This window comes from Salvia hispanica, chromosome 6 (assembly GCF_029641045.1).
Source record: "Salvia hispanica isolate PSC_SH4W2 chromosome 6, Shi_PSC_v1, whole genome shotgun sequence".
In the NCBI taxonomy this organism is placed as follows: domain Eukaryota; kingdom Viridiplantae; phylum Streptophyta; class Magnoliopsida; order Lamiales; family Lamiaceae; genus Salvia; species Salvia hispanica.
In genome coordinates, this window is record NC_142697.1 from 13,683,851 (window position 1) to 13,707,431 (window position 23,581).

Below are 23,581 nucleotides of genomic sequence, written 5' to 3' on the forward strand. Positions count from 1 at the left end.
ACACATTCAGCCAGATCTTCTTTATTCAGAAATTAGTTTAATCTAGAAAATACAAAAGTCTCTTTCGAAGAGTTGTTGTCCCAGTTACTAAAATAAACTCAAAGTTGTGATCTAGATGTGTTGTTGTTTACTTTACTAAATTTGCTTATTTGGTTGACTTATTTGCTAGTCATCTTCTCTTTTTACTGAATTTCATGTCGTGAACTGATATAATTTGTCTCTCTTTTTTGAAAGGTGTTTTCTTACTTGCCATCAACCATTTTAAAATCTATCATCCTCTAAAGTATATTTTGCTTGTTTGCTTCATTTTAATGCCAGCAAACGTGATAAGCTATGTACTGCTATTATGCACTGTGGCTGGAGAAATCATCACTACCGCTATTATGATGAGCTTTTTTGCCTTGCTGAGAGTACTTCATATTTTTGTGCTATTATGATGAGGTTTTCTTAGTAAATTTGACTTTGCTAATAAATTCTCCAGAAAATACTACTATGTATATTTGTTTATTCGTTGAGAAAGTGCCGAGTGTACTGTTCAGACATGATGACGACATCAAATTGTGAAAGAATATATCAAGAAAAACGTTACAAAGAAAAAAAAATGCATACTGTGATGACATTGAGAATATATCTATCTGCAACATAGAAGAAAGAAATCAAGAAACATATGTACTTTCAAACTCTCCGAGGTGAGGAGAATCGCATTGAAAAAGACGTAGGCCACTGTTTCAATCCACCCATTGTCTTCTTCATCATCAACTCCCTATTCTGTGGCAAGGATTTTCTGCTTTTCAGTGGCGACACGAGCTTGCTGGCTAGCCTCGAAGGCGAGAATGATCTTCTCAGCCTTGCTGCAGCTGATGACGCCCTCTCAGCACCTCGTGTTGGGGAAATACAAAGAGGAGGGCTTCTGATTTTCACTTGGAACTTGGAGGATGCAGCAGCAGGTGGAGGAGGAGGGGACTTGATCAAGAACCTATGTGGAGTTTGTCGATTTTTTGTAATCATGGGTGACTTTGTCTTGCCAAACTTGTGATGCTGTGATGTGGGAGATGACAAAAACAAAGGATTTGGAAATAGGACAGTCTTCCTCACCCATGGCCTATTCCTTGGTGAGACTCTATTAGCTATGTACCGGCAGTTTTCCTTGTCACACTCTCTGTTCTGCAAGGGCGAGACCTTGAAGTTGATCTTGGACTTGGCTCGTCTTAGAGAAGGAGGGGGGGCATTGTGCAATTCTTTCTGTTGCACAACTTGCTTCTCCCTCCTTCTACGTGCATGCAGACTGGAGTTTTCCAGGTCTGGCGTCTGCTTTGTCAGCGGTGTTTTTGGCTCGTCGTCTACTGGTTTTTGGGGCTTGGAGGACACTGCCTCGACTAGGTTTCTGGCAAACTGTGTTGCTTGTAGGATTTCTCCAACTGTTTCTCCCAATAGCATTGCTGGCAACGACATTTTTCGCCATTCCTCTGCATATGTACAATTTTAAAAGGGTGTGAAATGTTCACGTAGAGGCAGACCAAATGAAGTTTTTGATGGATATTAGGAGTAAGGAGAGAAATAGAGAGAGAGAGAGGTAAAAACAAACAACCTTTACTTACTGGAAGCTTTCCAGGAGGGGATCTTCGAGATTTAGCATTCTTTAACCTTGAATTTGAAATTTGATGTTATTCATAGGCATAGCCTTGAAATTTTATATGATCTCCAAAATTTAGATTGAAAGGCACAAGCCATGTGATGATATGAATACAAGAAGCGGAGGAGAAAATAGTACTGACCTGAACGAATCCTGTTTACAGCGTAGGCTTGTTGGCATTGGCCCTCTATAACTGCGAGGACTCAAACTCAAATCGGAGACTGTCACTGTGTGTTGAAGCTCTTGCAGCCGAGCCATACATCGATCCACCTTCAAATCAAACATAAAAACAACATTGGCATTCATATGTTTTGTGATTACAATATCAAAGCTATAAGCAATCACAGGCCCAACTTTAAATTTTGATTTTCCACCCATCACACATGTTAATTCAACATTTTGGAACTGCAAATGGCATATAATCAAGCATATATGTGAATTGCTAGTGAATTAGTTGAAGATTGAATGTTAAATATATGGAATTCAATATCACTCTGCCACTTCTTACACTAAAAATCATTATTAACACAAAGATGTATACCTTGTTAACGGTTTCTCGGAGGAGAGTGGGACTGATGGGCGGCGCCACCACCGCAAGCTTGTGGTGCTGCTTTGGTGGGGTTCGTGCGACCATTATTTCACCCAAATCAAAAACGAGGTGTGTTTGGGCTGTAATTTCCTTTCTTTCTCTCTCTCTCTCTCTCTGGTTATAGCTGAAATTTGTAGAATTGCAATACTACTTTTGATGTAACGGATACTACTCATGAGCTTGTCCCAACGGTCGGATTCATTAGTGGGAAAGGAGAGACAACGACGTTTATAAAACGTACTCTCTAATTAATCCACTTTGACCGTTTCTTCTAAATTAGTGCGCTATTATAGGATTCACCGTTACCCAACTTTAAATGTGCATTTTAGTTTGTCAAAATGTTTATTTTTGAAATTTTATGAAAGACCATAAATACTTTTTTAATATTTAAATATATTTATACAAATTGAACTTTAGGTATTTTATAGTATTTAAAATCAATTCAAGAATTTAAATGAATTTTAAATAAATTAATGTACATGTTAAGAAAATTCCTTTTCAAATTAAATGTATGTAAACTTAGAAAATTATTAAATTTTTATTGGGTTAAATATATGATTAATATCAAGATAAAATTCAAAATCATTCCAAATCTATTATACTATCCTTTTTCTATTCTTTTTTCCTACTATTATTTATTCCCCATTATTTATAAATGGACAAAACTACCCTTTTCATATTTTTATCTCAATTCTAATATTTTAATATTATTATATCATTTTAATATTTCAATTGATTTATCAATATTTTAATATTATTATATCATTTGTAGATGGAAATGATTAAAAGAGAAGATATTCAAAAAATTGATAAATCTCATAAATGATCAGCTAATTTATTAGAGTTTAGGTAAAAATACGAGAGAGGTAGTTTAGTCCATTGATCATAGATGGAAATTAAATAATAGGAAAAAGATAAAAAATCAGAAATCTCTTATATTCTGAAAAATACGCTATGCTTCGATCCCATATTTTGAGAGATGAAATTAACCCCTAATTATGCATTGCAGTTTAATCCTAATTAATCCCATATCAAACTATGCATTGCAGTTTAATCCATTTTTAGGATAGCAATGATTTTTCAAAATGTCATTACCATTTTATTTTTTATATTGAACCATTTTCATTTTTTTTGAGAAAACGCATGAACGAACCAAATAATCTTGCTATTTTAAAATTGGGGTTTCTGAAAAAAAAAATTAAAGGTACAAAAGTTGATTGAAAAATCACGCCATTTTCTACAATTAAGCTGGAAGCTAGAATTACGTATACGTAGGCCGGATCGTGAAAATGAGCCGCCGCGGCGGTGGCGGAGACGGCGGTGGCAGCAGCAGCAGTAGTCTAAGTTCAGTATTCTACTCGGATGAGTACCATCCTATCCAAGCCGGAAGCATTGACGGAACCGACATTCTTCCCCACGACAACGGCGTCTACAGAGCTCTCCTTTGCTCCAAAGCAGCCCTATGTAATCAAATTCACCCTACCTATTCCTAATTCATCTCATCGCGCCGATATTAATTTATTTAAATCGTTCTTGCAGATGACCCCTTCGGGGACCCTAAAGTCACCGGCGATCCTTATTGCACTCTCTTTGTCGGCCGTCTCTCTCATCTCACCACCGATGACACTCTCCGCAAGGTATTTCATGTTGTTCCTTTATTGAATTGGAAGCTTAAATGTCGATTTGGTGTTGCTGTGCAATAAGCTTGGGTTCTTCCGTTGGTCCCCTTTTCAGGCTATGAGCGATTTTGGGCGTGTCAAGAACTTACGGTTGGTCAGGGACATAGGTACAAATTCCTTTCATTCAAATTCTAGTTTTTCTGTTGCTTTTTCAAGTAAGAGCAAGCGAATTTCTGGCTAAACTATAATCACTTTTCAGATTTACTAGTAATCTACGCGAAATTTGACGAACAGCTATGTGCCTCTGGTAGTTAAATTCCATTCATTAGTCTCTTAATCTTGGCATGTGAAATTGCGTGTCTCTCCTACTGATTGTATCCCCAACTGCTACTAGGCTTCTTTACGAAGCAATTCAATGTGTTGGCTGAATAATCAGGTTTATACATCAAACTTAGCCTTATCAAATCAGCTGGTTGTTTTGCGACTAGGTAATCGAAATATTGTATGACTACAAACTACTTGGTGAGTGTCTTATTTGTGCTCAAAGAAGATTACTAGGGCAATAACTGATAGAATGCTGGCATTATCTAAAGTAGGAACTGGAATTGGTTTTTCTAGGATGGATGAACTCTATATTTGAGGGATGACTTGCAATGTTTTTTATTTACTACTATGTGTTTCTTTGTTTCTATATTCCACATAATTACAGCTCACTGTGGATGAACTCTATACTTGAGGGATGACTGGCAATGTTTTTTATTTACTATGTGCTTCTTTGTTTCCATATTCCACATAAATAACCAGCTCACTGTAGATTGTTTCTCTTCAGTGACGGGTGCCTCACGTGGTTATGCATTTGTTGAATTTGAAACTGAGAAGGACATGCGTCGAGCATACAAGGTGCATGACTTTTTCTCTATACCATCCTGGTCTTAGTTTGAGTTCTTTGGATGCCCATTTATTTATGTGTGTGTGTGTGTGCGCGCGCGCGCGTGACGAGAGTTAGTGCACCTCCAAGTCGTCTGAATCTTAGTGGTTTTCCTCAAACAATCACCACATGCAGGGATAAAAATAGAACACTGTAGTAACCACTAACCAGAAGCTTTTTACATGGGGAAAGAGAGATAAAAATAGTACACTCAAAACGTTCTTGAAAAACTTGGATGTCATCATATTATTATTGTTTATAATATCCTAACCATGATTTTAATATTGTTTAATGATGCCCCTTGTGGTGTCAGGTGTGCATATAGCGCATATAATGTGGTAAGTCCTGGCCCACGTTTCTCAGACGCATCCTAAACCCTTTGTCCTATTGATCCCTTAATTTTATCATACTTCATGACGAATACTAAGATCAAATGTGTATTCCTTACAACCTTTAGATTTTGTGTAAGTTTTCATTAGTTTTACATATGGAAGAAGAGTATACTAGAATTTTAATGTGTGGATTTGATCAATATTCATGGTTGCGTGCAAATCTATAGTGATCAAACTGTACCACAACATTATGTTATCCATTGATGTTCATTTGTGATTTAGTGAGCTAGCTTATTTTCTTTTATATGTAGGACGCTCATCATACTTATATTGATGGTTCTGAAATCATAGTTGATTACAATAGGCAGCAACTGATGCCTGGTTGGATTCCTAGAAGGCTAGGTAAGCCAAACCTTTTCTTTTGCTGTGTTTTATATTCTGGGAGCTTGACTGTACCTTGTTCGATAGGTGGGGGTCTTGGTGGCAAGAAAGAATCAGGGCAACTTCGATTCGGAGGACGAGAAAGACCATTCCGGGCTCCACTGTATGTCTATATTTGCCTATTTTTGTTTTAGACTATTTGTCATTGTCAATTAAATGGTTATAACCAGTAGAATAGGCATGCTACCACACACCTCTGTTTGCTAAACTCATAGTATGTCGTTAACTAAATCTGTTAACATACTTTTCGTGAGAAAACAGGAGGCAAATTCCATTCGATGACTTAAAGAGGCTGGGCATACCACCACCTCCCGAAGGAAGATATATGTCCCGCTTTCAGGTAAGCAAAATAAGGAGCTGTGCACAGGATGGTGTCGTTCGTGTGTCCATTTTGATTGAAACTTTTATTATTGACTACTACTATTTGATTTAGATCCCAGATCCACCGAGAAGGAAAAGAAGTGGCTCCTCTGACTTGGATGAGAGAAGTAGGTCGGAGAAACACCACAAACACGCTGGACATTCTTCTTCCAGGCGGTCAGCATCGCATGGCAGAAGTCATGTGGACGGAAGGAGGAGCTGATTGGCGCAATGGTTGGATGAGGATCCATCACTCTCTCTTTTGCATAAAGCAGCATTTTAACGTTTGGTATACCTGTTTCTACCCACCTCCTGTAAAATTTGAGTGAATAGTATGTTTTGATGCATATGCCTAGATTTTTATGAGACAGAGGGAGTAGTTAAAGTAAAAAGAAAGTAAAGTAAGATAGATAAAACCGATTATCTAACTCTGATGTCCAATCCTGAAAAAAAGGTATAATACTCGATTAAAAAAAATCTAAGTATTCCTACTCATTACATGACATTCAAAGCTAAAATTTCTCAATCACAAGTCATAACATCCTCAATTAACCATAAAAAATCAACATATGACAAGTTGTAATAATCCATAATTAACATCCAAACAACCAAAAACTAAAAGATCAAATAACCTAAGTTTAAATGACATTTGAACTTATGCCTTTTGGACTTTTTTTTTTTGCAAAATTGTGATGAATAGTGAAAAAGTATTATGAATGTGATTACACTTTAGTCCAGAGACTACTCATAATATTTTTAAAGTCCATAGACTATTAACGTGCAAAATGCAAAATTCATGGACCATTTAAGTAGTTTCCTCAAGAAATTAAGTCTTTGACCAGAAATATGTGGTGCTATTTATTTCATGGTATGCAATAAATATACAACATGCATTCACTATATACTAATTTTGCAGTTTACTAAAAACGAAAAAAGTACCACATACTAATCTTGTTTTGATCATTTGACACTTAGTTTAAATTTTGCTATGATAGTTTTGATATGGTTGGAACGTCAAAGTGTGAGAAATTTGGTACAAGGTCCAAGTTTAAAATTTGTGACCACTTTATAAATTTGTGAGAAATAAGAAATTTCGGCAAAAAGTACGTCAAAGTTTAAATTGATATGGTTGGCATGTCAGTTTGGAACAATTTTTTTCTCATATTTGCATTCCCAAATATCATGTCAATTTTCATAGAAATCTTAAATAGTGAGAATTTGATGAAAGAAAATCCAAAATTTCGTAATTTGGTAATTAGTTTTTGAATTATATCAAATTTGATGAGAATTTGGACTATGACAAAATTTAAGGATACGAGGGTGTAATTAAATTTGGACCAAAGGTTGTATTTCTTGATACAATAGTATTTAAAATTTAATGTAAAAATAAAACTAATCCGAACAGTTTATTTTGACCACATTGATTTCCATTCTTAAAAGTTGGGGTATTGTCCCAGAAGTTCTTTAATCGAGTATGGAATTAATTATATAATTTCGTAAGAGATATGTTATATTAATATGTGTAGAGTGAAAAATGGCGATTCGAAGACGTGTGAGGAGTTGAGGTGTGTAGTTTGCATGCAAGCAACGTGTTGAAAGCTGCCTCTTCTCAATCTAGTTTTACTTGACAATCCTTTTCCCATTTTCAATTCTTCATTTTCTGCAACAATAACTTTCTTTGTATACTCACACAGCAACAAATGGAATGTTTTGGAACTCGTCTTGTGCTGCTTCATGCCTTCCTCTTGCTCTTTTCTCTGCAAGTACGCTCTGATGGTAATTAATTCTACTCCCTCTCTCTTTCTATCTCATCTGAGGACTGATGGTCTTTACTACTCATGATTTTGTTTTTTACTACTCAAAGAGACACAGGTTTTACTGATATTGCATTCACTTTCTACACAACTTTTAGAGTTTATACATTGTATATTTTCTTCTGTATTTTAGTTTGGGTACAACTAGAAATTAAGTGGAACATCTTTAGCAAATCATCTTCGAAGACTTGTTTTGATTTTCCCCATCTTCAATATGTGTTTAATTGCGTATTCGATGTACAAGTTCCCTCCTTAAGTGAGACATTACTTTCCGGCATAGGTTTTAAGAAAATAGAGTTTTACTCCCTCCGTCCGTGAATATGAGTCCCGTTTTTTCATTTTAGTCCGTCCGCGAATAGGAGTTCCGATTCACTTTTTCCATAAATGATAATAGGGTCCCACCTTCCACTAACTCATTCCACTCACATTTCATTTAAAACTAATATATACAAGTGAGACCCCAATTCCATTAACTTTTTTTCACTCACTTTACTTAACACTTCTTAAAACCCGTGACACCTATGAATGAGACTCCTAATGGCGGACGGAGGGAGTATTAGTTAAGTGGAAAGAATAAAGTAAATATAATGAAAAAGTACGGTGAAAAAAAAGCAAGAGAGAGAGTGTAGAAAATGGAAATGAGTCACTTAACAAGTGACACATAGAGTATTACTTTAATCATGCACAATGTTATGACTTATGATGCTATGCGAATTATGCCCTTTTGCCTTTTTTTTTTTTTTTTTTTTTTTTGTTTTCATTCTAAAATTTTTATTGTTACTAGTGATTTTAGCGCGTTTATTTACATCCAATATGAGATTGGGGTGTAGACTGTAAGATAGAATAAAATGAGGACATATATGTGCAGAAGAACAGGACCTACTACAAGGAATCAACAGTTTCAGGACTTCAGCCAACGCTCCGGCACTGGTGAAGCACGACAAGGCCGACTGCGTGGCTGATGAGATAGCTGACAAAATGGAGGACAAGAGCTGTGGGTCCAGCACGGGGGCGACCATGCAGTCGCAGCTCATGTCGGACTACCCGGCCGTGCTGAGCAAGTGCAAGGTAGACGTGAACACGACAACGGATGGGATGATCCTGCCGGTGTGCGTGCCTAAACGGACAGCGACGCTGGTCCTAACAAACTACACGCAGTCTCAGAACGCAAAGTACTTGAACGACTCCAAGTTCACCGGGGCAGGAATAGGGACGGAGGACGATTGGACCGTCTTGGTGCTGACCACGAACACTCATGGAGGTAGCTTTGCCAGCACAGCTCATCGTTGTCTAACCCGTTATTATGGGCTGTCTATTCTGTTTCTACTATCTCTGGCTTTTGTGTATTAATGGAGTTGCATAATCTGTATTTGGTGAAGTAAAACTGTGTATGTACCGTACGCACTCTAGAGAATTGCATTTCAATATAAAACTAGTTTGTTGTTTTATGTACTTTCCATTTTGCTATCCTCTCATCTGCCAAATCAGCAGTTGTGGGCTCAATCAACATGGCACTAACCCGGTAAAGAGTTCGTAGAGCAACGGGTATGGGAAGTGCACCAACAAATGACGATAGAGATATAAGAGGAAATTGCAAAAGTGCGAGTGAAGTCGGATAGACGAGGGGAAGAACCGTAGTCTACAATTTCTACAAATTAGAAGATGGCAATAATAAATTATATATTTTGAATTAAAATGAAGCGTATAAACCATTTTGTTTACTTTATGTCATTTTTTAAATTTTCTAATCTATTTATTTATTTGATAGAAAAATGTATCCAAATATAATTTGGAAAAAACTATAAAAGAGATAAAGCAAAATTAGCTGACGAAAAATACATAAAAAGAATATGTAAGGGGAAACACAAACAATATCCCGTGCATAAAAAGAATATGTAAGGGCAAACAATATCCCGTGCAAAAGTTGCAAGCATATAAATGGGTTATTCCAACTCCATTAGTATAAGATTTTTTAGGAAATATTCTAAGAGCAAAATTGTGAGAACTTTGCCCAAAGCGGATAATATCATACTAATGTAGAGTTCGGATGTGGACTACCGATCCCACATGATTAGAATTACCAAGCACACCACAATGCTAAAAAATTGTGAGCACAATCTGTGCTCGTAGGCGCTGATACGTGCACAAGATACTCTTACTATCCGTGATGGAAGTGGAATAATGTGGAATGGCTCTCCAAATTATGGAAATTGATCCTCAATCTCTTTGCTTAGATATGGGCGGGCTCATTTGGGAATTAGGAAATTTGATCCTCAATTATGGAAGTGGAATAATGTGGAATGGCTCTCCAAATTATGGAAATTGATCCTCAATCTCTTTGCTTAGATATGGGCGGGCTCATTTGGGAATTAGGAAATTTGATCCTCAATTGAGTCAATCTCTTCGACATTGATAGGGGCTCCTTAGATAATTTATAATCCATCGTCCCTAAACCATTTTTTAGTTGCATTCAACATCATTTTTTAATCTATTTTTGTTATATCCAAACGTACTTGGAATTGCGATGCTACTCATTTAGTAGTACTCATATCACATGCATGATTATGATCATTTGGTAGTGGATGATAAGGATTTGAAGAGAATTATCGGTGGAACCCATCTAAATCTCATTCCCGACGTCGGACGCTGCCGACGTGTCCGCTCTACACACATTCCTCTGCCACGTTTTCATCCTAATCCCTATTTGTAGCGCCACCTCCTCCACCGCTCCATCCCATGCTCCTCTACAAATTATGCTCTTCTCCCCTTCTCGTCTTCTTCCTAAATCCGCCACTCACATTCTCTTTCAAACCCCACATTCTTCCAAAACCACTACGATCCATGGCCTCCGGCAACAATCAATTCCCTCCCCAGAAACAGGATGCTCAGCCTGGAAAAGAGCACCTCATGGACCCCACTCCCCGTGCGGCCACTCACCACTACAAGCCTGCCAACAAGCTCGTGGTTCGTATCCTATCTATCCATCATAGATATCTATATATTTAATATTTCGGATAAACCAAAATTGGCTTGATTTGTTGTTTTGCAGGGGAAGGTGGCCTTAGTGACCGGAGGGGACTCCGGGATTGGGCGGGCCGTGGCGCACTGCTTCGCTTTAGAGGGCGCCACGGTGGCCTTCACCTACGTCAAGGGGCAAGAGGACAAGGACGCGAGCGACACGGTCAACATGCTCTCCAAGGCCAAGCACGCTGACGCCAAGGACCCCCTCGCTATACCCACCGACCTCGGCTACGACGACAACTGCAAGCGTGTCGTCGACGAGGTCGTCAACAGCTTCGGCAGGATCGACATCCTCATCAACAACGCTGCCGAACAGTACGAGGCCGGCTCCGTCGAGGAGATAGATGAGCCCCGCCTCGAGAGGGTCTTCAGGACCAACATCTTCTCTTACTTCTTCACCACCAGGTCCGGTCCGTTCCGATTTTTTTTAACCAAACCAAATCGAAATATTGAATTGGTATTTGCAGGCATGCTTTGAAGCACATGAAGGAGGGGAGCTGCATCATCAACACGACTTCAGTGACTGCTTATAAAGGGAACCCGAAGCTGCTGGACTACACAGCGACCAAGGGGGCGATCGTGGCCTTCACGCGGGGGCTTGCGCTGCAGCTGGTGCATAAGGGGATACGCGTGAACGGGGTGGCGCCGGGCCCTATTTGGACGCCTCTCATTCCATCCTCCTTCACAGAGGATGAGAGCGCCAGCTTCGGGAAAGAGGTGCCCATGGGGAGGGCGGGGCAGCCTCACGAGGTGGCGCCCGCCTACGTGTTTCTTGCTTGCAATGTCGATTCGTCTTACATAACGGGCCAAGTCATCCACCCTAATGGAGGATCAATCGTCAATGGCTGATCCGCTCAACTGTGCTTTTGGCTGCTACCTTATGTACCGCTTTATACTTATAGATATGTATGTGTGTTGTAATGTAGACTATGATGCAAGTAGTCACAACAAATGGGTTTCACCTAAATAAACTTTTGTATATGTAGTTCGATCTTTTGCTTTGGCCACTTGCCAGATAAAATCACATGTGAAATCCGGTTTGTGCTGTGCCTTGTCAGAATCATACTGAACACTGCACACAATACTCATAGGCTATTAAAATACTCTTCCCAATAAGTTACTGTCGAAATTTCAACAAAAGACGAGTTCAGAGAACAGGACACTACAACAAAATATAACTCGGAACATCACCACAAAAAAAAGGTTACATAAATTCACTATGATCATTGATCAAGATTTTTCAGAAATTCAGACATTACAAGCATCTATCTACTGACTCTCTTTAGGTCTAATCTCAATCCCTTGTATAATGATGCCACTCTTCCAATGGCCGCCCTTGACCTCCATCACGCTCACCTCCAGCTCTCCATCTTGCCCTTCTTCTACAAAACACTCTCCCAATTCTACCTCCATCCACCCGTCCCCTCTCTGCTTCGGGTCCTCAGGCTCCTCCTCTGGTAGCATGGCTTCCGGGTTCCGCATTTGAGTTAAGCGGCGGTAGAACAATCCTACACGTCTCGGTACAAGCTGGTGCCTACGCTTCCGTGCTCCATCTGGATCCAAACAAACACTACGTTTCTCACTTTCACTCCCACTCACTTTCACATAACCTTCTGCAGATTGATGATCAAAACCATGTACCATTGACCTGCAAGTGAACACAAGGTATGCTGCATAATTAGTGCCCAAAGATAGCATGCTCATCTCTATCTTCCCTCTTATTTCGAACCAGCAAACGTCGAGGAGCTCTGCCACCTCCGGAAACCTAATATGAATGAGGGTAAGTATCATCCATTTAGCGAAAAGCCCGATTTTGGGTTTAACTGATAATTAGAGGCATTTAGATAACTACCTGGATTCAGGGAGACTGAGAAATCGCCAGTATTGAGGAGTATCTCCCCACACAATGGAGAGGTCCCTTGCAGATAGCATGCAACATTTCTTACCACTCAGCTTCTCCAATTGAAAACTCTGTTTAATGATACAGAGAAAGCATGTCAGAAACAACAATAAAACTTGATGTAGCAAAAGCCTAGCATGAGAAACTCAAAGACCACACAAAAAATGCAGTGTTACAGAAAATGTAATCTAGAATTTCCCTCAGGTAAACCCCATTAAGAGACCTAGAAAATTTTCAATCAACCACAATAAATTGGTGTTAGATGCAAATGAAACCAATCTGAAGCAGAAAATCCGAGCTCACTCTAAACAGAATCCAAAAATCACAAAAATGTGAGTATTAATTATAATTTCTCTTCGCCTAATAATTAAAAATCCTGATGAGGATGTAATCATTTTCAACTATAGATAGCAGCGAAATCGCACAGATAAGAAAATTTGGAAGCGCAGTAGCATAATCCAGCAGACGATCATATCCAATAGCTTGGAAATCATCGCAAAAGTCCAGGCACGCAATTGCATCCAAAATTAAATCATGATAAACGAGAAAAGTGAGCGACGAACAAACCGACATACCTTGCGGCCATCGTCGATGAGAAGGGGGTGATCGCAGAGGTGGAGATAGAGATCCTTTTTGGAATGAAAATTCGAAAGCAGTGAATCGCCGCCGTCAAGAGCGCGGGAAATTATGTGTAGGTAATCGGAGGGCAGGAAGCGGGCCCAAACGGTGTCGGATTGGGAGGCGGATCGGAATGTGGAAGCGACCGCCGACAGGCGGCAAACGTCCTTAGGGCTGGTGAGCGACAGCGCGGTGGCTAGGCAGTCCTCTGGGAGGGCGTAGATGTCATTCGAACTCTCCACCGCCATATCTCTCTTCTCTTCTCTTCTCTCTAGATTTTTGTAGAAATCGTGCCAAATATCTTCGTGCAGTTACTCAAACTATGCCACCGCTGCATATATATATAAATATATACATGGTGTGATGAAATTGGGCAGACATATATTTAAATAGAATATAATGTTGGAGAAATTGGTTAGGTGAAAAGAATTTGCATTTAATTTTTTTTGTTACACTTACCTTTATCCAATACTCCTATAAAGTTGAAGAAATCAAAGTTACTTTCTAGGTGACAATGTAACCCTAATAAAAAAATATACGTATATATGTAGTGATGAACCCATTTAATTTTAAAACATAATATAATATTGGAGAAATGGGATAAGTGAAATCAATTTGCATTTAATTTTGATACATTTGCAAATACGATCCCGATTTCAAATATGGTACATTTCAATTGAAATACTATTTACTATATTTGACAGAAAATGTAATATATCGACTCAGTCTTAGTCTGATTACTTTAATGAACAATTATACTAATATCAGTAAAATATAAAATATTTATATAAAGTCTAAGAAATGAAAGTTGACTTTCTAGATGACAGTGTAACCCTAATAATAAAATTATGAGCGACCAAAATGTTTAAATTAGACGCCTACCTTCTAAACTAAGAAAAAGAAATTAACCTTTATTCGAATTAATATTCCTTCGACAAGAAGTCTAGCACTAAGAAAGTTTTAATACATACATTGGTTGAAATGAATTTTGATTCAATTGAATTGGAAGACAGTTGGCCGATAAAGTTACCAAGCATTCCGTTTTTAGGTAATGACGGTGCGCAGATTCAATTTCTTTGTTACTCTAAAAAGAGTAATATAGCTGCTTCAAATTTATTTTTAGCCTAAAAATTAGTACTACTATAAAACTTAATTAATTTATGTCTATATGTCATCAAAATAAAACAATGGTAACTTTGAAATGAAATTGGTTCATTTTGTAACATTTTCTTTCTCTTAATTTTGCTTTTGGATCGGAGATCAAATTTTCCAAAGCCTGTTTATGGTAATCCCAATAGTTCTTATAAAATTTAGAATATAGTAAATGATAAATATACGACGATAAATAGATCAGACATATATATTGTATTGATTAAGACCGTAATTAATTGCAAACTCTAAATATTATACAAACTCCAAAATATGATTTAAACTGTTAGAAAATGTCAATAGAAAATTTCAACACAGTGCCAACGGTTGATGTTCCGTATTGATTAATAATATAATTTTTTGACTTATAAAGGCATGCATTTATTCACTTATTATAACTTAACAATGAAGGTAATGCAAATAGGCAATAAATTCATTTACACGGCATGATAAAAGTGAAGTAGAATGGAAAGCGAGAATCAACAAAAAGCTCCTAATACTTTTATTGGTTTAGATTCTGATTTTGCTTTTTTAAGAAATTTTCTTTTGCAAAGACTCGTCAGTAATTAGACGGAAAATCTAAATAATAGTAATCCAATCTTGAAAATACTAAAGAGTAGAGACAACTATTACCAGTCTCTGAACATCAAGCATTAGAATTAGTTATAAATTAAATACGTATTTACACTTTACTAATATGTAGTAGTATCTTTTGTCGTAGTATTTGCAACGATATATAGTCCATATGATGTTTATTCATTCAATATCGATGACTATAAAAAGTTGTTTGTTTATAATTGGGTCTGCCTAAAAAAGAAAAGACAATAATTTTTTAATAGAGGGACAGATCATGTGAAGTTAATGTAAAACTGATTAAAATATACAGTCATGTCACAAATTAAAATATACTAGTAATTTAGAAATAGACAGTGATATTAGAGCGGCATATATATGTTGTCTTCGAGGCTAAGTTGTATAGATGAAAGCTTCGCAATTAAGGGTGGGCTTTTCCACAAAAACTGGGTAAAAACTGAAAGCTGTGAGCATAAACCAATGCTAGTATAAAGAAGCGTTTAATTAAGCAAAAAAAAGGCATTGGAAAGCTGAGAGTAGTGAAGAATGAGAAGAAAAGAGTTTGCAAAAGTATGCGAGACACGTCAAATCCCATACTCTTCACACTTTGATTGCTCATTCTTAAACAAAAAGCCTTTTTAATTTTAAACACACTATCTTTCTCCCTAATTTTCATTCTATTAAGGATTCATTGGATTTTCGAACAGCTTTATTGGATAATATAGCAGTCTAAGATACGAATAGACGCATCAATTGATCCAATTAAATTTTGGGTTAGTCCGTTTGGGCCGTGAAATAAAAGTAAAAATGCATGAATTGAGCAATGACTACAAATTACGAAGTTGAACACGATAACATTAAATATATGATATGGTACTGAATAATATGTGAAGCACATGGCTAGGAATATCATATTCTGTTCAAACATTGCGCCACGTTGTATCGGACTATTCCATTTTGTCAATCAAGTCAAATTTTCACATTAGAATATTACTCCATCCATCCCCAAAGAATATACACTAGGGATCGTCACGGATTTTAATACAAAATTAATAAAATAAGAAAGAAGTAGAAGGAAAAAGTAATTAAAGTATTGTTAGTAGAGAACGAGTCCATCTCAATGAAGAGAAAAGAATTTCTAAAATTAGAAAGTACATATTATCGTAGGACAGACTAAAAACAAAAGAGTGCATATTCTTACGAGACTGAGGAAGTAATATCTTCAGCCTCCTTTATTGATCTATCAAGCCCATTCTGCCAATTATTACGATAGTATGGAGTAACAGACAAATCAAATTTGCACAACCAATAATTGGATGTTTTCCTTTGTGTGTATGTTGTAATAAAAAAAATGAAAATCTACAAGTACAAGAGAATGCACATAAAATTATAGAAATAAATTAATCAACAATAATAAGAACTACTACTAGTACTTACTAAAAAAAGTTTGCTTCATTTGGTTCCAAACTACCTTGATGAACACCAATAATACATCAAATTTAATCCAAACAACAAACATATTATTTAATATGGAAGTAGAGTAAATAGGAAAAAAAAAAAACTGAAAACAGTACAATAAAAACTTAAACACCAAGAATGAAACTCTTCAAAATAGGACAGAGTGAAAGAGTGAAGGAATGGTCATAGAACTCAATCCCATGATAGCCTTCCTCTCTAAAGTCTTCCACCACCCTCACACCTTTCTCTCTCAACAATTTGGCCAACTCCCTTTGACGATCAATCAAGGGGTCACCTTCATTTCCCGACACCAAAATCCTCCACCCTTCACTCACAACCTTATCCACCTCCAAGAATAATCCCTTACGAAGATTCGAGAATTCGTGGTCACGATCAGCCCCAATCGGCAGCGCCATACCCCAACCTATATCAGTCGAATATAACGGGATTATCTCATTCTCCGCCAGCCGAATCTCCGACGCTGTCCGCTCCACCCCGCCAAAGAAAGGCTGGTGCAGGATCAGCCCTCGGATCCTCACCGGCGCCACCTCCTCCACGCGCCGCGACGCCTGCAGTCCCGCGTGCAGCGCTAAGTTACCGCCCGCGCTGTTGCCCATGATGTAGCAGTTGGAGAGGTCGGCGTGGTCGGTGATCCACTCGTCGCCGGATTTGAGCCATAGCAGGGCCTCCATGCCGTCTTCGTAGGCGGCGGGGAGGCGGTGCTCCGGCGCGAGGCGGTAGTCGACCGACACCATGAGCGCGTGGAGGTGGAGGGTGATCTCGGAGCAGAAGGTCTGGAAGAAGGATGAGGCTGCGCTGGCCACGGTGAAGCCTCCGCCGTGGAAGAAGAGTATGAGTGGAAGCTTGGTGGAGGATTGGAGTTGGGATCGGGGGAGATAGAGACGGGCCCACGTGTTGTTTTGTGGATTGATAGGGACGTCCTTGGTGAGGATGGGAACTGAGAGAGGTGGATCGGGGCAGGCCGGCGTCTCATCAACTATTGGCCTGATGCGTGTGAAGGAACCGTCGGAGTTTTTCCTGAGGCCAATCTTGGTGTAAAAGTCGGAATCGGAAATGGCTTGGGTTTCTGACATTGCTGGGTTATATTATCCTCTAGTCTACAGATGGGATTAAATGAATGAGAATGAGAATGAGAATGAGATTATGATTTATATGAGTGAGGAGGAGAACTGTATATATGTGCATCAATGGATTAATTATGTACTTGGAATATTTTGGGCTTGGGAACAAAGCAAATGCAGTTGTCGAAAGCGATTGGCAGCCCCATTTTGGGCTTGGGAACCAAGAAAAAATGCAGTCGTGATTGGCGGCCAAATAAATTTTTTTTTTTCACGAAAATTAAGAAAAATTGTATTAGGTGAATTTAGTAGAGGGAGAATAAAGTGTGAAATGAAAAAAGATAGAGAGATGAAGAGAGAAAAAAGGTAAAAGAGAGTAAAGTAGTGTGGAAAAATGTGTTGACTTTTACTAAAAAGGGATATGACTCTATTACTATGGAACGTACCAAAATGACAAAATGACTCTATTACTAAGGAACGAAGGGAGTAAATCATATGAAGTAAGAGAATCCGCAGCGGTGCTCACTGGCACGGACGACGTTCGTGCCGCGGCGCGACAGACCGCTGCCGCCGCTGCACTCTCGTCGCTGGCACGGCGCTGCTCAATGCATAAGCACGTCCGTGCCAGCGAGCACACAGACGTGGCGCGACAGGATTGACTAACGGCATAGCCATTGGCATTTTCAAATTTTCTCTTTTTTTAAAAAATATTCGTTTTTAATTTTTAAAAAATCAAAAATAAATAAAAAAATTACACTCCATCCGTCCCACTTTAGAAGTCTCGGTTGAGTTCGGCACGGGTATTAAGAAATGTAAAGGAAAGTTAGTAAAAAAAAAATAGTGGAATGTGAGTCCTACTATTTTATATTAGTTTTATAATAAAATGTGAGTGGAAAAAAGTTAATGGAATATGGGGCCTAATACCATTTATGGAATATTCCAACCGGAACTCCTAAAGTGGGACACCCAAAAATGGTAAACCGGGACTTCTAAAGTGGGACGGAGGGAGTATCCGTTTTCTTCCCACTTTTAATTTTTTTTTCATTTTTTTTCTCAAAATTCACATTTTTCATCTATAAATACCCCCATTTCCACACCAAAAATTTCACACTACACTACACAATTCTCATCTAAATTCTCTCATCAATTCTCAATCTTTCACTTCACTCTTACAAAAAAAAGTCCCACACCGGCCATCACCCCTTCGGCTCCCGCGGTTGGAACCACGATTGGTTCTAATCAGAGCCATTCCCTAGTCCGGAAACGCAATTCTCGGCCCCTCCTCAAACCCAAGGTTCTCAAGTACCGGGTGGCTACCGGCCTTACCCGGTGGACGACCAAGATTCCCTCGATGGGCGGTAAGGGTGGATGTCCGAACCCGAATCGGGCGGCTCTCAAACTGCTCCTACTGCTCCTCCTCCTCCTACTCGTGGCACCTGAACCCTGTACACTCCGGCGGAGATGAAAGTGTTATTCAAAGCCTATATGATCATCTCCGAAGATCCCGAGGTTGGTACGAACCAAACCGAGAATAGGTTTTGGTGGCGCGTTTCTTGTCGGTACAATGAAAACCGCCCGGCTAGAACCATCTATCGCAATGAGAGTATGGTGGGCAATGCCATAAACAGAGCCAACGACGAAATCCAAAAGTTCCAGGGGTATTACCTCCAGGAAGAGTGGTCGGCGGGGAGTGGCAAGAGCGAGCTCGATATCATCAGTGCCGCCTTGACGACCTACCAATCCATGAATTTGAAACCGTTCAAGTACCTCAATTGTTGGCAGGAGTCGCGCCATCATCCGAAGTATAAGGGAGGCGTAGTATCCTCCTCCAGCTCCTCCAGCAAACGGTCGAGGTCAGTATTCCTATCCGACGGTGCCTCCGATGATGTGGCTACCCAGCTTGCCGGAACTAACTTGGGTAGCCCCGAGTCTGGCCCGAGCAGTTCCTGCCAGACGCGAGGAAGGAAGAAGGCGACGACCAACCACCGTCGCGCCCCGACTCCATCCGCCCCCGATCCCGCTCCCAGTCCCGCTCACTTTGTGCCACCTCAACCCCCGACCAACTTGTTGTGGGCCCTCTTGGATCAACTCAATGCGACCGATAAGTCTAACATGACTCCCGACCAACTTGCAACACATGTGGCAATGATACGGGGTCTCCGAAGAACATTGGGGATAGATGACTAGTCTTCCACGGGGGTATTTTTTAGTCTTTAATTATTGAATTTTTAATTTGTAGGATTTTAATTATGTATTTTTATTTTTTAGGATTTCATTTATGTAATTTTTATTTTTTAGAATTTAATTATGTAATTTTTATATTTTTAATGCATTTTAATAATTTGAAAATGTTTTTAATAATTGAATTAAATTGAATAATAGAATGGTGGGACCTTTGAGTATGCTCTTGCGGAAGAGTATGGATGTAGGTGTTGTGTTCTTGCCTAAGAGCAGGGAGTAAAAATGGGTCCGGACCCACTTCAGTGCTCTTGCCAAAAGCACGGATGTGGATACCCTAACTTAATACTCCTTCCTTCCTATATGCTATTAAATATTTCGTAGTTCCTCAATAAATATTTCGTTTTATTTTAATATTTAATAAATGTAACCCACATTTTACTATTCACTAGAATTAAACTGGTGGTATACACAAACTAAAATATTTTCAAACATTTTATTTAAATTATAAATTAATTAATGAATTAAAAATAATTAATCACAAATCACAATATTTTATAAAAATAGTTTATTTCTATTTTAAATAACTTTTTACTCTATAACAAGGTGGGTTCGATTTTCTATTAACAATACTCTAATTACTTTTTTCTATAATGAGTTAATAAAATGTGAGACCTATCTATTGTTTGTAGTAAAAGTGAGCCGAGACTTCTAATAGCGGACGAAGGGAGTATATTTTTTTTTAGCTTTATATAGATTGAACTTAAAGAATTATGTACATTGACTTGGGTATCCTAGCAATGCAATTAAGAGCATTATACTGTAGTTCGTTATAGATATATACAAATAACATTATTCGTTCAAATTTATTTATCCGAACTATGCTATACAGATTTTGTTAGAATCCTAGTAAAATTACCTTTTTTGGTACTATATGATATGCGATAATATAATTTAAATAGAGAGATTTATATAAAATTTAAATTTTTTGTGATTTTAAGGATTGTCAATTGTGTAGCATGTGATTTGAAGATTCGAAAATTTGATAACATTATAACCACGTATCGAGTGCATTATCTACATTGCGCTAGGACATTATTCCAACTAGTTTCACACCCGTGCGATGCACGACATTTTATTTTATTCACTTTAATTTTAAATTATTTAATGAACAAAATTAAATAAGTTTTGAAATAAAGTAGAATGAATTAATTAGAACATTGTTAGATCTCTATTATAAATAAAGTTATCATATATAAACAAATATATATTTTATTTTAATAATTATAATTAAATTATGTTAACAAAGTTAACATACAGTTAACATACACTCTGAACATATTTAGTTCAATAAATAGTAAAACACCACATCAAGATATAAGAAATATAATTGTTGAGCTCCTAAATTTTATTGTAGGAGCTCCTAAGTTTTATTTTACACATTGAAATATTTAGTGATGTATTATTATAATATTCTTGTATTAGAAAACAAATTAGATGGCTCATGAGAGTTCCAAAAATATCATAAAATATGTAAATATGATAGTAATGAAACAAATGAACACAATTAAACACTGGACAGGAAAATTAGTCATTTACTTCAAAATTACTTTATTTCGTAAGCTACTTATCAGTATAAAAAAATAGTAGTTAATTAGTAAAAATTCCAAGCGAACTTCAAGCTAAGAACGCAAAATCAATGAAATTAAAGTTAAAATTAACATGCCAAACTTAAATTAGTGATGGATGCTAAAATAGTCAAAATAAATCACAAATTAATGTTATAAAAAAATCAATAAGAATATAACAATATTTTATATCTAAGCATATTGTTAAAGCTAAAAAAAATTATAACCTTAGCTCACTACACTTAAATAAAGAAATATAAACTAATAATAAACTAAATGTTTTATGCTATATTTTTGTTTTCCTATATCCACGCTTGCTTTTCTTCCTCGCGCAGTAGGTTAGATTTTTTTCGCTTGTTCAAGTCTTTTGTATACCATTTCTTGGAGGTCTGATTTTTGTTCCTGAAATAGAAGAGAGTAAAGATTACAGAACATATAATGATATTTTACACCATAACCACCATTAAAACTTACATATATAAAAAACTTTCAAATTCTTGTAAGATAAAACATAGTAATAGTTCTGCAATTGTCAAGGAAAATAGAAAGAAGAAATTCATAGACTATATTAAATATAACCTACTAAAATTAGTAGGTTTAAAAAATATTTTTAAAAAATCAAAATCCTCAAAATTAGTAGATTTAAAGATATAAGATCAAAATTTTAAGCAACATCAAATACATTATTAAAAAAAATGAAGAGTGCATAAAGTCATGGGAAATTAAAGGCGACATGTGAATTTAGAATAGTAAAAATCATATTAATAAAACAAAAGAGAAAAAAAAAATTCTCCAACCACAAAAGATAGAAAAAATTGGTGGATTGGGGTTGCAAAACAAACATTATTAATACACAAATAAAAAAAAATCATCATATAGAAAACTGATTTCATGTTAAAGCAATATTGACGAAGAGTAAGAAAATTACCTAAAATCAATTCAAATATGCACAACTTCAATTGATTTCATGTTAAACAAATCAAAAAAAAATCATCATATAGAAAACTGATTTCATGTTAAAGCAATATTGACGAAGAGTAAGAAAAATACCTAAAATCCATTCAAATTTCTGCAAAACGTTCAACAAAGAATATGATGAAAAAATGATAGGAATGTGAGGATTAAAATCTAGCTAACAACATATTTATAGTAAAAAATAGATGTCTTTCCATGACTTTTCACTTTCTCCATTTATAATGAAAAATGCATTTTACCTTCCAAATTCAAAACTTAAAAATGTCCCATTTAAATGTGATAAATAAGTTACAAAACTGAAAATTAAATTTAAAAATAGATTAGTGGTCAAAGCTATAATGACACTTTTTCATTATAATGTAGGTAGGATAATATTAATTGTTGAATTTAAATGTTGAATCACAAATGACGTTTTTTTTTTCTTATAATGATACATTGATTATGCACTTTTATAAATATTCAAATTTGAAGCTCACAATTTATAAATATTTCAAAAAAGGCCCAAAATAGATTCTTTCCATGACTTTTCACTTTCTCCATTTATAATGAAAAATGCATTTTACCTTCCAAATTCAAAACTTAAAAATGTCCCATTTAAATGTGATAAATAAGTTACAAAACTGAAAATTAAATTTAAAAATAGATTAGTGGTCAAAGCTATAATGACACTTTTTCATTATAACGTAGGTAGTGTAATATTAATTGTGGAATTTAAATGTTGAATCACAAATGACGTTTTTTTTTTCTTATAATGATACATTGATTATGCACTTTTATAAATATTCAAATTTGAAGCTCACAATTTATAAATATTTTAAAAAAGGCCCAAAACTCGCCTTTTACATATGTATAGATGAATCTACAATATCATCGATTATTAGATAAATACAAACGGATTCATTTCCTAATTTAATAAAATAAATCATATAAATCTAGTCGGTTAATTGTAACGACCTGAGAATTGAGAAAATTTAAATTAGTTCAAATGGGTTGGAGGTCGAAAATTAAGAAAACTAGTATCTACCCCGTGCGATGCACGACACATTGTATTTCATTTTAAAAGTATATAATATCAAATTATAATGCATTAAAAATAGAAATTTATAAAATCAATATTAACAAAGTCTTTTAACAATCTTCAATAAAATACAAAAATATTACACACAAATTTTAGTAGGTAAATATAGAATGTAATGATTGCAACATACGTACTTTCACACATTACAATAATATACTAAGAAAATAGGTTAAATTTTTTAATTTTTTAGATGATTATAAAAATGATA

At 36.6% G+C, this 23,581-nt stretch overlaps 5 protein-coding genes, 1 long non-coding RNA gene and 1 pseudogene across 9 annotated transcripts; 3 read left to right on the plus strand and 4 right to left on the minus strand.

The window, feature by feature from the left end:
• Nucleotides 1-473: 473 nt before the first annotated feature.
• LOC125207791 (putative microtubule-binding protein TANGLED) lies at nt 474-2,355 on the minus strand. The gene is made up of 4 exons (XM_048107274.2): nt 2,175-2,355; nt 1,776-1,903; nt 1,589-1,644; nt 474-1,466 (listed from the first exon to the last, which is right to left on the minus strand). The coding sequence occupies exons 1-4, from the start codon at nt 2,265-2,267 to the stop codon at nt 676-678; spliced, it is 1,068 nt and encodes a 355-aa protein (XP_047963231.1). The 5' UTR covers nt 2,268-2,355; the 3' UTR covers nt 474-675.
• A 1,056-nt stretch (nt 2,356-3,411) lies between these two features.
• On the plus strand, nt 3,412-6,268 carry LOC125207384 (RNA-binding (RRM/RBD/RNP motifs) family protein). 2 transcript variants are annotated; one of them, XM_089060524.1, is made up of 8 exons: nt 3,412-3,686; nt 3,762-3,859; nt 3,957-4,008; nt 4,656-4,741; nt 5,413-5,503; nt 5,570-5,645; nt 5,804-5,882; nt 5,976-6,268. In XM_089060524.1, the coding sequence occupies exons 1-8, from the start codon at nt 3,512-3,514 to the stop codon at nt 6,123-6,125; spliced, it is 807 nt and encodes a 268-aa protein (XP_088916650.1). In that variant the 5' UTR covers nt 3,412-3,511; the 3' UTR covers nt 6,126-6,268. The 2 variants fall into 2 exon arrangements, with proteins under 2 accessions (XP_088916650.1, XP_047962653.1); XM_048106696.2 differs by having other exon boundaries at nt 3,413-3,686; nt 4,671-4,741.
• A 1,275-nt stretch (nt 6,269-7,543) lies between these two features.
• LOC125204700 (putative GPI-anchored protein At3g06035) lies at nt 7,544-9,164 on the plus strand. Its single transcript, XM_048103410.2, has 2 exons — nt 7,544-7,678; nt 8,585-9,164. The coding sequence occupies exons 1-2, from the start codon at nt 7,603-7,605 to the stop codon at nt 9,064-9,066; spliced, it is 558 nt and encodes a 185-aa protein (XP_047959367.1). The 5' UTR covers nt 7,544-7,602; the 3' UTR covers nt 9,067-9,164.
• Nucleotides 9,165-10,446: 1,282 nt separating this feature from the next.
• LOC125205400 (NADPH-dependent aldehyde reductase 1, chloroplastic-like) lies at nt 10,447-11,731 on the plus strand. The gene is made up of 3 exons (XM_048104295.2): nt 10,447-10,680; nt 10,766-11,142; nt 11,205-11,731. Exons 1-3 carry the CDS (start codon nt 10,453-10,455, stop codon nt 11,584-11,586), a joined length of 987 nt encoding a protein of 328 aa, XP_047960252.1. The 5' UTR covers nt 10,447-10,452; the 3' UTR covers nt 11,587-11,731.
• Nucleotides 11,732-11,843: 112 nt separating this feature from the next.
• On the minus strand, nt 11,844-13,588 carry LOC125205401 (putative F-box protein PP2-B12). Of its 3 annotated transcripts, XM_048104297.2 has the most exons (4): nt 13,213-13,588; nt 12,590-12,708; nt 12,467-12,502; nt 11,844-12,385 (listed from the first exon to the last, which is right to left on the minus strand). In XM_048104297.2, exons 1-4 carry the CDS (start codon nt 13,501-13,503, stop codon nt 12,007-12,009), a joined length of 825 nt encoding a protein of 274 aa, XP_047960254.1. In that variant the 5' UTR covers nt 13,504-13,588; the 3' UTR covers nt 11,844-12,006. The 3 variants fall into 3 exon arrangements, with proteins under 3 accessions (XP_047960254.1, XP_047960256.1, XP_047960253.1); XM_048104299.2 differs by lacking the exon at nt 12,467-12,502; XM_048104296.2 differs by having other exon boundaries at nt 11,844-12,502; nt 13,213-13,587.
• A 2,822-nt stretch (nt 13,589-16,410) lies between these two features.
• On the minus strand, nt 16,411-17,624 carry LOC125206237 (carboxylesterase 1 pseudogene; annotated as a pseudogene).
• Nucleotides 17,625-21,450: 3,826 nt separating this feature from the next.
• On the minus strand, nt 21,451-22,429 carry LOC148923255 (uncharacterized). The gene is made up of 2 exons (XR_016132419.1): nt 22,371-22,429; nt 21,451-21,722 (listed from the first exon to the last, which is right to left on the minus strand). It is a non-coding gene; the product is annotated as an uncharacterized LOC148923255 (long non-coding RNA).
• Nucleotides 22,430-23,581: the final 1,152 nt, after the last annotated feature.

What these genes read in the sequence shown, in the direction of transcription:
- LOC125207791 (XM_048107274.2), bottom strand. Translation starts at nt 2,267, where the DNA reads ATGGTCGCACGAACCCCACCAAAGCAGCACCACAAGCTTGCGGTGGTG. An exon ending in TGTAAACAGGATTCGTTCAG is followed by an intron (nt 1,645 to 1,775) that starts GTCAGTACTATT and finishes TTCAAATTCAAG; the next exon opens with GTTAAAGAATGCTAAATCTC. An exon ending in AAAGCTTCCAGTAAGTAAAG is followed by an intron (nt 1,467 to 1,588) that starts GTTGTTTGTTTT and finishes GTACATATGCAG; the next exon opens with AGGAATGGCGAAAAATGTCG.
- LOC125207384 (XM_089060524.1), top strand. Translation starts at nt 3,512, where the DNA reads ATGAGCCGCCGCGGCGGTGGCGGAGACGGCGGTGGCAGCAGCAGCAGT. An exon ending in ACGGTTGGTCAGGGACATAG is followed by an intron (nt 4,009 to 4,655) that starts GTACAAATTCCT and finishes AGCTCACTGTAG; the next exon opens with ATTGTTTCTCTTCAGTGACG. An exon ending in AGACCATTCCGGGCTCCACT is followed by an intron (nt 5,646 to 5,803) that starts GTATGTCTATAT and finishes GTGAGAAAACAG; the next exon opens with GAGGCAAATTCCATTCGATG.
- LOC125204700 (XM_048103410.2), top strand. Translation starts at nt 7,603, where the DNA reads ATGGAATGTTTTGGAACTCGTCTTGTGCTGCTTCATGCCTTCCTCTTG. An exon ending in TCTGCAAGTACGCTCTGATG is followed by an intron (nt 7,679 to 8,584) that starts GTAATTAATTCT and finishes ATATATGTGCAG; the next exon opens with AAGAACAGGACCTACTACAA.
- LOC125205400 (XM_048104295.2), top strand. Translation starts at nt 10,453, where the DNA reads ATGCTCCTCTACAAATTATGCTCTTCTCCCCTTCTCGTCTTCTTCCTA. An exon ending in AGCCTGCCAACAAGCTCGTG is followed by an intron (nt 10,681 to 10,765) that starts GTTCGTATCCTA and finishes GTTGTTTTGCAG; the next exon opens with GGGAAGGTGGCCTTAGTGAC. An exon ending in TCTTACTTCTTCACCACCAG is followed by an intron (nt 11,143 to 11,204) that starts GTCCGGTCCGTT and finishes TGGTATTTGCAG; the next exon opens with GCATGCTTTGAAGCACATGA.
- LOC125205401 (XM_048104296.2), bottom strand. Translation starts at nt 13,503, where the DNA reads ATGGCGGTGGAGAGTTCGAATGACATCTACGCCCTCCCAGAGGACTGC. An exon ending in TCATCGACGATGGCCGCAAG is followed by an intron (nt 12,709 to 13,212) that starts GTATGTCGGTTT and finishes ATCATTAAACAG; the next exon opens with AGTTTTCAATTGGAGAAGCT. An exon ending in CTCAGTCTCCCTGAATCCAG is followed by an intron (nt 12,503 to 12,589) that starts GTAGTTATCTAA and finishes CATTCATATTAG; the next exon opens with GTTTCCGGAGGTGGCAGAGC.